Here is a 12,702-nt window from a genome sequence, read left to right on the forward strand (position 1 = left end):
GGAGGAAAACTGAAACAAGTCGATGACTTTAAATACCTTGGATCAAAACTGGTAAAGGGAGGAGAAACACTGGAGGCAGTAAAACAAAAAGTGAAAGCTGGATGGAACAAGTGGAGAGAAATAACTGGAATAATCTGTGACAGGAAAATTCCCAGAAAGTTAAAGTGCAAAATGTACAATACTGTGATTAGACCTGTACTACTATATGGAGCTGAATGCTTGGCAGTTGGAAAGAGGGTAAAGAACTTGATGAGAAGAACTGAAATGAGGATGTTGAGATGGATTCTGCAGATTTCAATGAAGGATAAGATCAGAAATGAAGAAATCCGTAGACGATGTAGGGTGGTGGATGTGGTTGAGAAGATGCGAGAGGCGAGGTTACGGTGGTATGGACATATCATGAGGAGGGACGTTGAGGAAGTAACAAAGAGGGTAATGGAATTTGAGGTGGAAGGTAAAAGAGGAAGAGGCAGGCCTAGAAAGAGATGGATAGATTGTGTGAGAAAAGATATGGAGGTATGTGAAGTGAGTGAGGAAGATGTGCTCGACAGAGACAAATGGAGAAGAGCAACCAAAGCAGCTGACCCCAGGACAGTCTGGGACTAAGGCTGTGAAAAAGAAGAAGAAGAAGAAGCTAATTAATATTCATACCAATAATGCTTGCAAAGAACATACCAGAAGAATGGATTGACACCGCCCAGGCTGCACATGTACAGTACTGTACCTGCACAGGCAACTACATTCTCAGAACAAGGTGAAAGACATAGGGTGGCAAAGGCTGAAAATCTGGAACTCAGTAACCACTGTGAAACATACTGTATATCTGGGTAATAGCTGAAAAACATCTACAGTATCAATACCCAAAGTTCATGATAAGTACAGTATTTCATACTTTGTTATATACATACTGTACATTTTGCACCTTAATTTCTTTAGGCTTTGATATTTTTTTGTATTTTACCAGAATGGTAAAAATAATAATGACAATAACAGCAACAACAACATTTTAACAACTGTTAAAGTTGTGCACAATAAAGTTGTTTCTGTTTCCAGATTTTAATTTAGGAGATTGTATACAGAATATGAGCAAGTTCAAATTGCATCTTTGGAACATGACAAGCTTGTCCTTTGAAACCATTGAAAACATCTTGACAGCAAATATCTCAGTATCAAAGATATGAGCAGCTTGTGCACTCAAGGTAGTAACAGTTATATTGCTCCCTTTCAGGTGTCTTTATGTCCCTTTATAATTTTTTCATGCATTTGCTGCATCCATTATATATACAGCAGGTTAGAGCAGGTTTTTAGCTTTAAAATTACTCAGCAGTTAATAATCTAAGTTTTACAGCAGAAAAAAACTATCATTCGAATGATATAAAGGTGCAAATTTAGTTTAATTTAAGTTAGTTTAATTTAATTCCAGAGTTAAATTTCTGACTGACTTTAATGGTTTTCTTTTATTTATCTATAAATGTATGCATTAGTCATCTTTTGTGAAGCAATTATTGAGATGTTACAGATCTCCTCCTAGATTTTATAATACGGATTTTTCTTTGCACTATGTTGATGTTTTTAAAGAGTAAAGAATCATAAAATATTGATCCGACTAACCTTCATCTTTCTTTAGATTATGACAAATACTCTTGCAATCTCTCTGGCTGGGAGTTGTGATGAAAACTCACTTAGATTGCTGTTGTCCTTTGCCAAGAACAGAAATATCTCACACAGTGTTCAAGAACTGTGTTCACTGTCTTCAGACGACCTGTACTTTCTCATCTTATCACTTATTTAACACCTTGATATACAAAGCATAATCTATAAGGTACTGTACAGGACTCATTTTTGGATTGATGTCTTAATCCAAAGTACTCTGTTATTAAAATGTTAAATTTCAATAAGAGTGATTGGGATCAGTGCAATTCAATTGCAATTAATCATCACTTCTGGCAAGCAACTACCTAGAAGAAAGGTTTCTTTGTACCTTTCACACCACTGCATTTTGTTTTGTCTGTGTCTTCTTCATGTATATGAAATCCTCATGTCAAACATAACAGATTGTTAAAAAATTCATGATCCCTGAATTATGTTCCATACATCCATGCTCAAAGGAGTTCTTATTTTGTTTTTTGTTTTTTCACACCAGGCCTTTGTTCCAGTATTCATGCCAGTTGAAGTCAAGCAGATCATGAGCCATGTGTTGGAAATGTTTTCTAGTATCACTGAACTTACCACTAAAGCTCGTCCAATCCTACACCGCCTTCCAGGGTTGCTTACATCATTGACAAATTTGGAATTGCCTGGTATACAACAGTTCCAAGAGGTACAATAATTTACATTAATAACCTCAATAATCTAATATTTTTTTATAATTATGATATTCATTTCCTAGACTTGGTAAGTATTTATTGCTTACTTGTATTTCAGGCATTGGCAGGCAGTAGATTAAAACCATCTTCCTCTAGCTCTTGGCACACAATATCCAGCATGGTTTGCAAGCAAGAAGTGCCTTCCATGCTTTCTGAAAGTATTGTGCTCGCAGAGCTGCCTCAGATTACTGAACTATCCTTGGATGATATTCAGAAGTATGGAATTCCCCCTAATTCTTGTAAGTGACTTTTATATTCATAATCCAGCTTTGCCACATACTGATAGGAACTTGAACAACTAGAAAAGAGAACCCGGCACAGGATTTTCTGTCTGAAACATGATCTCAGATAAACCAGTACAGTACTGTACAGTAGAGTCTTGCAAAGGTAATAAGCCCTTTCCAAATGTTTTTATAGTTTTTAGTCTGAATGCCTGATGTCATTATACTTTGAGTAGCAGTTAATATTTCTTATTTACACAACCTATTGCACACATTCTAAACAACAAAGGAAGAATAAGTAGCTAATATGAAAGAAAACTACAGAAATATCCTTGTCTCTGTAAGGTCCGTCAGTAAAGTAGTGAATTTTGAAAGAGTTAACAATGAAGACCACGGAACACTCCATGAAAATCAGACAATTAGCAAATCAATAAATTGGTTATGAGGCCAATAACAACTTTGAAATAGTGACAGAATTAATTATTGGATAAAATGTCCAATAATCAACAATATCCAGGGCAATCCACAATATTACTTTATATTACTGAACTAATATAAAACATCTCATATCCTGCATGGGTTTGCACTAAAACAATGCATTTATACTGCAAACAAGACAATAATGAAACTTTCTTGTCTGCATAAAAAGTTTCTTCATTGTAGTTCTTTTTCTCATTAGCAGGGACTCTGAAGTTCACCAATTCATGTTATCCTTGGTTTCCTTTCTTTTTTGTCCTAGCTGCCTTTTGTCTGGCATTTTATCAGGAAATCCTGCAGTCTCCAAATGGAGCTATTCTGTGGACCATCCTCAAGCCTTTGGTACAGGGCAAAATTCTGTATTACCCACAGATTGCTGAGACACTACAAATTCTTCAAAAGGTAGGTGATCATTTTAATAGGAACTCTATTTGCGTATTTGTGTACATCTAAGACAAACATATTTTTGTTATTAATATCATAGCAATTAAATAATCAATCTTATATTTGTGGTAGGCTAACTCTACTTTTGAACATATCCAAAAACTGAAACTCTATGCAGAAGAAAGTGGGAAAAACAAATTGGGAAAGAAAGAGAGCATCTTTATCATCAACCAATTTCAGGTAAGCAAAATACATTGGTTTACAAAAAAAAGTGCTTTTAACATATTTATACAATTGCTTTCGGTAGTAAGAAAAACACAGAATTGTGCTCTGCATTCAAAGTATAACATTCAAGGATTATGGAAAGAACAGAAGAGTTTGTCATTTGACCTGTCTTGTACCTGGCTTGGCCTTTGGTTGCTAGTTATTCACCCATCCATTTTACAACATAAGCAGGTTTGTTCAAAGACCCACAGCTTTTCCTCAAGCAATTATACATTTGTAGCTGACGCTAGCACATAAGGGGAATCTTGACCAAGGTGTGAGGTGAATCCCATATGCCCAAATGCAAAATAAATTGTAAGTACAAAGGAAAGAAGTTACTAAATTAAGAGAACAGATAGACATGAATAAACTTAAGATAATGGTAATAATTAAAACATCATAGTGCTATGGTTATACGATTGGGAAGTTGCTATTGAAGTGTTATAATGTAAGGAGAAGGTTCAGCATCTTGCTAGTGTCAAAATTTCCAGATCTTGGGAGCTTCAAAGCAAGGATGTTTTTGCTGAGGTGTAGGTGTCTGAGATTCACTGATCAAAGCAATCCTAAGGTTTACCTTGGTTTGCCTTAGTTAATTCAGTTCTTGATAAATCATTAATACAGGAGCACTGCATAAAATCAGCCAGGTACAGAGGAGGAAATGGAGAGAGACATAAAGTTTCTATTTTAATTTAAAAAATGATATGGATATTCTTATACAGCTTCTTAAAAGGCTAGAGAATAAATTAGATAACTGTTCTTTAAATTTGGAAAGGCAGATATAAAGACTGTGAAATCAGAGGAGAGATTGGTAGCTTAGAAGAACAGACAGATGTTTCAGTGAATGCAAAAAGGTAGAGTTGTGTGAGCCTAGAAATAGAGAAAGAGAAATTGGATTGTCCACTTACCAGGACAGAACTGTTTTGCCTCTGGATAACATTGATAGTCTCTGATAGTGTTCAGAGTTATGGGGTAGAACAATACCCAGTTCTTGAACAGAGTTTCAAGCACAATGCTCTCTTAACAAGGTTCAAATACTTAACTTAAATCTTGTCTTTATGGATGGTTTTGACAAGGACATCTCACCTTCTGTCCTTCTTTCTCCTCTCGTCTCTCTCCTTTTCCTCTCTCCATACCTGCCTGTTTTTAAGTTGTGTTCCTATACTGTTGGTGACACTCTTAATGATTTACCATGAACTTAATTAACTAAGGTAAATCAAAGTAAACCTTAAAGTTTAGTGGTACTCAGCGGCCCACTGCTCAGGACAGAGACCAGCATAAGCCACCACCTCTACAGCAACACCTCTCAACAACTGAAGCGACAACAGCTAGGGCTGAACCTTTCTCTTTCTCACCTTCACCTGGTTTTAACAACATGCCAGAGACTGAAGGCCTACAGCAGAGAGGAACCACAGTGGACAGCAGCAGCAAAAACAGCCTTCACAGAGCCAGCGATACCAACAATGTTTCTGACTGTAGTCTGAGCCCCTTGGTCACAAGATTGTGAGTGGTCAGACTAGAGCCCTTGTGACACCCTGTCTACACTAGAGGACAGGGTGAGTTATGAAACACTGAAAGAGCAGAGGAAGAGCTCTTAAATCTGCACTGCAAATTTAGAGATCATCTGCAACAGAGATGAACAGTTTTTTTTTGCCAAAGAGCATGGAAGACAAGCCTCCCTAAGAACTTACTTCTATCTGCAGTACCGATGAACTATCTAGTCTCACCTCATACAACTATCTGCATCAGCAACACAAGCAGTATAAAGAATATGGATCTTTCGTCCTTTTAGTAACTATTCAGGCTAGTTTTAAACCACTTCTACACCTGCCATTCATTTACTTATTCACATCAGGGGTGGTTACCGTGGCAACGCGTCTCCCTTAATCCAGGGCTCCGCTCCCCACACCAGACACTCCCTGCATTGTATCACAATAAATGTAGCAAGAGATTTAACTGTAGGTCGTATTCTGTTGGTTTATAAAACAGCTTTATCTATGCTGTGGATCTGTGTAGGTGGTATTGAGGATTTGAATACTAGGTACCTGTAGTAGTCTTGGGTTTATCTGGGTAATCTGGATGTAGGCCTCTGGGATGCCTTGTTTGTAAATAATGGAATTTGACTTTTGTATGTTTATGTTGTGTGTTGTTTAGTCTGCTATTTCCATTATCAATAAATATTTGTTGATAATGTATGCCTGAGTTATTACTCTTTAAACAAAGCTGTGCCAGAGAACAAAGACCCCAGGTGCCTCTAATTGTACCAACCACGTGGGTATTATCCTGGTTTTGGGGAATTCGGGGATTATGATTATTAATTTAATTACTGAAATTATTGATTAATCTGCTTTCTCATTTCTTAGATGCATTATTTTTGAACCCCCTAACAAAAATAATTTGATAGTGATGGAAGTCAAAAACTTAAAATTAACATGGATTTCAGAATGTTGTCCTAAGTCTGCATGGTTACAGGGGCTACTGGCTGACAAGAAGAAAAAAACAAAGGGGTCACTTGTTAATGCTGGAATTTATTGGACTAGACATTCAAATTTATCAGTTTTTTGGGAGAATTGGAGTCTGTCTTTATCCCAAATTTCACTTTAAACTAAAAAATATATTCAATAAATACATTAATAGCATTATAAATTAATACATGATGTGATTTCTACAGCAGTGTGAATTGTAAAGAGATCTATTCTTTATAAAATTGCAGACCAGAATTATGTGAAATTGTAAACTGTCATTGTCTTAGCAATGCTAATTTCTGTACTAATTTGTTTTTCTTTTGTTTGATTACAACAAAGGGATCTTCTACCAATGTAAGGAACTGGAACTTATATATTAAGCTTTCTTACAGGGAGCCTTTCAATATATTTGTGTTCAGAACTTTGTTCAAAGCCATTTCAAAATTGATTTGGATATACTGGCTGCAGAACTTCAGGATTATGGTAATTGTTATTATTAGTTTTATTGTTGTTGTTGTTGTTGGTGGTGGTGGTGGTGGTGATGTTGATAGCAATTGTAGTAACATGGTTGGCTTGTTATAAAATGTGTAACTTTGTATCACAATTTAGTATACAGTAATTATATCTCAAAACAAGCTAATTACTAATTTAAATCCTGTGTATACAACCTGCGTTATAACTTGTCTTATAAATGCAATTGTGAATATAATATAATTGTGAAAATGAGAACTTTGAGAACAATGTTGTCACATACAAAATATGCACTTCGAAACATTTTCTTATAATTTGTGTCTTATTAATTTATATATATATTAATTTGGCAAAAAGTTTATTTTTAAGTAACTCTGATCTTGAAGATGAATTATTTAAAGACATAATATCTGGTAGTTATAGTTGGAACCACTAGTTTTGCAAAGGATTGTGAAAAACCTCAGGTCTAATTTGATTAAGCTTTAAAAGCTAAACATCATTGGCCCTGATTAGAATATGTTTTAATTTTTATGTGAGGCAAAACATGTTTAGTGCATCAATAAAACAATTACTTTTCCTTCAAATAATTAGTGGTAAAATTGATAATTAAACAGACCATAAAGGAAGAAGCTTTTTTTTTTAATTTTCTTTTAATAGTCTGGTTTTACATTTTATTTTCTTGTCTATTTTATAGGCTTTATATTGTTGTGCCCCTGCATATCTTCCTCTGATTACTGAGAATTTCAAATGTTAACAGCAAACTCTAGATAATATAACAGTAATAAAAAACATAAACATAAAATAGCTAAGCCGTTTTTCTGATGCAGACTAGAATAGATATAACTGAAAAAAACACGAAATCTATGATTGTTATTTATTCGAACCCTTATGGAATTACTGAAAATTTATCATGTAAGTAACACATTTTCAAAGGGTAAAAAATCACCTCTGCAAAGGGCTTGGAGTGATGATAAGAAACATATGTTTTCTGAACATGTTCTGGGGTTTACATTATCTCCTTGAAGAAACACTCAAATTATGCTGGAATAAGACGTAATAAAAGTAGGAACTACTAGTGATCATTCATTCAGGAGGTCTTCTTTACAATGACTTTGCAATATATGCTGCTTTTAGAGAAAGCAATAAACAAGACATTGAGTAGTCCAGTGACTGAGAAGATTAACGTGCTGTCTGAGCTGATGGTAAACATCTCAGCTTGTGTATCTCTGGACCGTTTTTATGGATTTGATTCTCTTGAAGAAATGGAACAAAAAGCACAAGAATTATTGCAACAGAATGACTTCCTAGCTAGTAAGTATAATTCCAGTAAGTAGTGTTGTCATATAGACCTTTCCATCCAGAAACTCACACTATATTTCCCATTAAAAAACACAGCATTTCCTATGTGTCTGCTCATATAAATCATAAAAAATAACCTCAATTTGAATGAAAAGATGAAGCTGCTGTCATAAGGCTGAGGCATCTGGATCCATATTTCAACTCAGTAAAATCTTTGAGGGTTATTGCAACTTACTCATGCAGTGTAAAGAAGTTCAGCACATTGTAAACACAGAAATAAAATTGCATAATGCAATGCATCCATACTTAAAATTGTGCATACCATACATCACAGTGTGTCATGAGATTAAACTTTGGTGTCCAAGCCACAATCTGTCCTGGGTCAAATCTTGGGTCAAGATAGACTTAAACTTGGCCTGAGCTTGTCATACAGTATTGTATGCCACATTGTCATTCATACTCCAGAGTAGTAATGCATGTACTGTATATTACAGGATGAGGATTTATTGCAGGATGAGGATTTCATTGCTTAGCCCACTTTCCCTTGTGTGTTTTTCATTGAAAATTCAACAGATAACTTCAATAATACTGCTATGATTTTTTCTCCTAAAAAGGTGTGATATTCAACATTACTGGGAGCAACAAATCATCTGCCCCTTCTCCTTGTTCACTTTCCACCTCATGTGAGTTACACCATCAGGACCAGTGTGTTCCACAGCATGAGGACAGACCAACTGCAGAACCCAGTGTGGGCAGTTCACCCCAAGACGGTGCCCATGGCCAGCTTCCGATACAACCGTATCTTCATTCCACTTCAGGACATGATTGAACGGGCAATTATTTCAGTTCAGACTCAGAAGGACATTACTGAACCCCTGTCGGTTGTTCAGGCTATGCCATACCCATGTCATGTCCAACATCAGTGAGTATGTGTTAGGAATTAGTAGTGAGAACCCTATGCAGAAAACCAGGGAGATTTCCAGAGATGTACTATAGTTGAAAGAACAATCTGAGATCCAAAAGCCGAAGGTAGACAAGCCGGTGCAAAAGTACAAACCAGACAATGAAGCCGTAAACCATGAGGAAGCCGAGAGTCGAAACCAGAACAAGAATCAACGTACCAAAACCAAAACCAGGAGACGCAGTCGAAAACAAACCAGGATCAGGAAGCCAAAAATCAAGTAGTAAAATAATCACAAGGATCTAAGTAGCTCTAGCCAGGAAGAACCCTAATACTAAGCACAGGGGAGAGAGTGAAGCAGAATTAAATAGGCAGCAGTAAATGGGGTAATTGGTAACATTTTGGAATGCGAGGTGGAATGCCGATTCCTCAGGGGGCATGGCGTTACAGTATGTTTCTGGCATTGCACTGTATTTCTGGTGTTAAGGCCCTTTTTTGAAGATAATTAAAATAATCAACAAATAACTAAAAATAAATTTTAAATAATGTAATAAAGACATAATAGAGAACTGTAGATTTAAATAGATTTGCAGATGTTCTCTAAATTATCAGAAAATCAAGGTATACATTAAATATATCACAATAACAAATCACATAGTAATGTAACAGAAATGGGGGGGGGAATTGAACCTTCTTGTACAAAGAAGTTGAACACATTTATTTGTTGCTGAGTTAGACTTCAGAACATACGGGAATGCTAAGAAGTGTGAATTCAGGATTGAACGTCAGGGGCAATTAGTCGGGTGAGAAGGGATAATTTTCAGAAATAGACGATGTACCATCTTTCTGAAATTATTTGATTGTTTAAAAAATGTAGTCCTTGTTTTGGTGACCATTCTTTAGAATATTTACAATCAAGACTAAAATCTATTTGAAATTAATTACATTTTTGTTTTAAAAGTGATTCCATACTCTCCCTTTTACATTCTGAAGAAAAGAAGCTGTTCCTGTAAAAATTCCATGATTTGTTGTTTTTTCTCCTGTTCGTCCTTGTCAGATTCCTGGGAAGCCTTGGGTTTTTATTCCCATTGTTAATGATGCTGGCTTGGATGATCTCAGTTGCCAGCATGGTTCGACAACTTGTCTATGAGAGGAAACTACAACTGGAAATGGTGAGTTATCTTGTTTTAATATATGTATTATGTAATAATATATGTATTATTAATTAGAATAGAAACATACACCATGAGCATTGCAAGAAACTCCTTAATTCAAGACTGATGTATTGGATTTATCTTAAAATTACAAAATATCTGTTCATAAGAAGAAAAAAAATTAAACCATGAATACACGTGCACAACATTAAGTTACTGCGTATCACATCAAATGTAAGACTTCTTAATTAATAGGAAATTATTTGTATTCAGGGTTAATTTTTATTTGAGCCAGTAAACTAATGTAACAGAAATGGGGGGGGGGGAACTGGCCCTACATTTACAGTAGTACGTTAGTACAACATCAAATGCCAGACTTCTCATATAAACTGTTCATTTGAGCTTCAGCAGATAAGGTTGTATAGTAATATAGAATACAAAAAATAAAACTCAGATATACAGTATTGTAAATTTCAATGTGGGTAAATATATAAGAAATGTGTTTTGTTTTGCTTTGTTAAAAATAAAGCTGTGTTGCTAAAAATACTTCGAATGTAGCAGAGGATCCTGAAATAATAAACAGAATCAATTATCGCTAAAATGACAAGTTGAACTAAATTTATGCCATTAATTAAAAAAGGAATGAGTTAAGGGAAAACTGGATCATTTGAGGTTCTTTTAAAATCTTTTAAAGCCTGAACAAAGTGAATATTTATAACTATTTAGGGCTATTCACTGAATCTAATACAGCAGATCACATAAAAAAATCATGTGTATAGTTAGGAGTTAATTTTAAAAGAAATTCTTGAGCCTTGGCTACAAGTGAGGCAAAGTGAGGTACAGACAAGATTGTGATTCTCTTACACTAAGTTTGTTCCATCCATAACCTGCCACAAGATTCCCCATACAGTTATATTCAGTGTTGGAGTGTAAACGGGTGGTTAATGTGTGACGTTCCTCCACTGCCATGCTACAAGTCAAGGATGATCTCCCATACGTGTATACTACTTGTGCCTTTCAACTTCCAGTTAATGAACAAATAAACCCCAGCCTCCAGCTGGTCCAGCACAGCTCACCTATATATATATATCTTTATCATTATATATGAACTACATAAATAAATTGTGGACTGCTTTTTCAAAATGATTGCCAGCAGCTATATCACCCTGTAACTCATAACTGGTAACCCACTGAAGCTCAGCAGGTGTGAGGCTGGTCAGCACCTGGGTGGGAGACATTCTGGGAAAGATAAGATTGCTGCTAGAAGAGATGTTAGTGGGAGCACTCATCCTACAGTCTGTGTGTGTCCTAATGCCCCAGTACAGTGATTGGGACACTATACTGTAAAAAGGTGCAATCCTTATCATGTTAAACCAATAATCTGACTCTCCATGGTCATTAAAAATCTCAGGGCATTTCTTGAGAAGAGCAGGGGTGTTACCCCAATGTCCTGGCCAAATTTCTCTCTGGCCTGTATCAGTCATGGCCTCCTAATTATCCCCATTTATGAATTGGTTTCATTACTCTGTTCTCCTCCCCACTGATAGCTGATGTGTGGTGAGAATACTGGTGCACTTTGGCTGCCGTCATCATCTAGGTGGGTGCTGTTCATTGGTGGTGGAGGGGAGTCCCCAATATATTTAAAGTGATTTGTCCAGAAAAGCGTTATATAAGTGTAAGGAATATCAAATTGCAGAACTCTGGAGGGGCCAATGCTACTTTTAACTACATTTCTATATGACATATGTTTATAGTATAAGCATGCATACTTTATGTGGAAACATATAAAACATATAAAGTACCACCCCAAAAAGGTATTAAAGCCCTGCTTCTGTAATATAGTGATAATCATGTAATATGTTTTCTAATTATAATTGTCTCTTAATAACCACAAACATGCAGACACATGTGTATCTTGTACTATTTTAAATAACTGGGTGTATTATCTAATTGATTTTTCTTAGTATTTGGAGCTAATGGGAGTCAAGCCAGGCACCCATCTTATAGTATGGCTGCTGGAGAACATGGTCCTTCTGGCAGCCAGCAGTGCCCTTCTGGTCATCATCTTCAAGATAAGTTGGATTCTCCCGCACAGTGATTCCCTCCTCCTATACCTCTTCCTTCTGGACTTCAGAGTGTCGATCATCATGTTCAGTTACCTCATTAGTGCTTTCTTCAGCAATGCCAATGTGGCAGCTATGTGTGGCAGCATCCTGTACATGATCACTTTCTTCCCCTTCATGATCCTGGTGGTACTCCAGAGTCGATTGTCCTTCTCTGTCCAGACTCTCATTGTGAGTGTCTTTCGTCATATCAAACATGTGTAAGAACTAGGACGTTAATATAAACTGTTTAGTTCCCAGCAACAAATTGCAAATCAGACCAAATCAAAATATATAGCAATTTAACAAGTTTAGTAGATTCCATGCCATTTGTAAACTATGAATACAAAGATTATTAATGTATGTAGTATACTACACACAGTATTTATTTTTCTTCTGGAAATATTTTTTTAAAATTAAAAACATCTTTTTAACACATTTCCTACATGTACAGTGTACAGTGGATACATAAAGCTGTGATATATCTTAATGTGGTTTTGAAATGTTTTACAAAACTTAAGCTCTATTTAAAGATAAAGATACTTCCAGTTGATGAATACTTCAAATTTTATTTTTTAAATGTATTTAGCAGATTTTCTTT

At 35.7% G+C, this 12,702-nt stretch overlaps 1 protein-coding gene across 1 annotated transcript; it reads left to right on the top strand.

The window, feature by feature from the left end:
- The first annotated feature begins 656 nt into the window (after window positions 1–656).
- LOC102688391 (ATP-binding cassette sub-family A member 13) lies at window positions 657–12,326 on the top strand. Its single transcript, XM_069195271.1, is given in 9 exon segments — window positions 657–710; window positions 2,144–2,320; window positions 2,425–2,605; window positions 3,327–3,466; window positions 3,581–3,688; window positions 7,782–7,980; window positions 8,584–8,866; window positions 9,903–10,017; window positions 11,964–12,326. Coding segments are annotated over 9 exon segments (1,620 nt in total).
- Window positions 12,327–12,702: the final 376 nt, after the last annotated feature.

The sequence above is a fragment of the Lepisosteus oculatus genome, chromosome 10 (genome assembly GCF_040954835.1).
Source record: "Lepisosteus oculatus isolate fLepOcu1 chromosome 10, fLepOcu1.hap2, whole genome shotgun sequence".
NCBI classification, from domain to species: domain Eukaryota; kingdom Metazoa; phylum Chordata; class Actinopteri; order Semionotiformes; family Lepisosteidae; genus Lepisosteus; species Lepisosteus oculatus.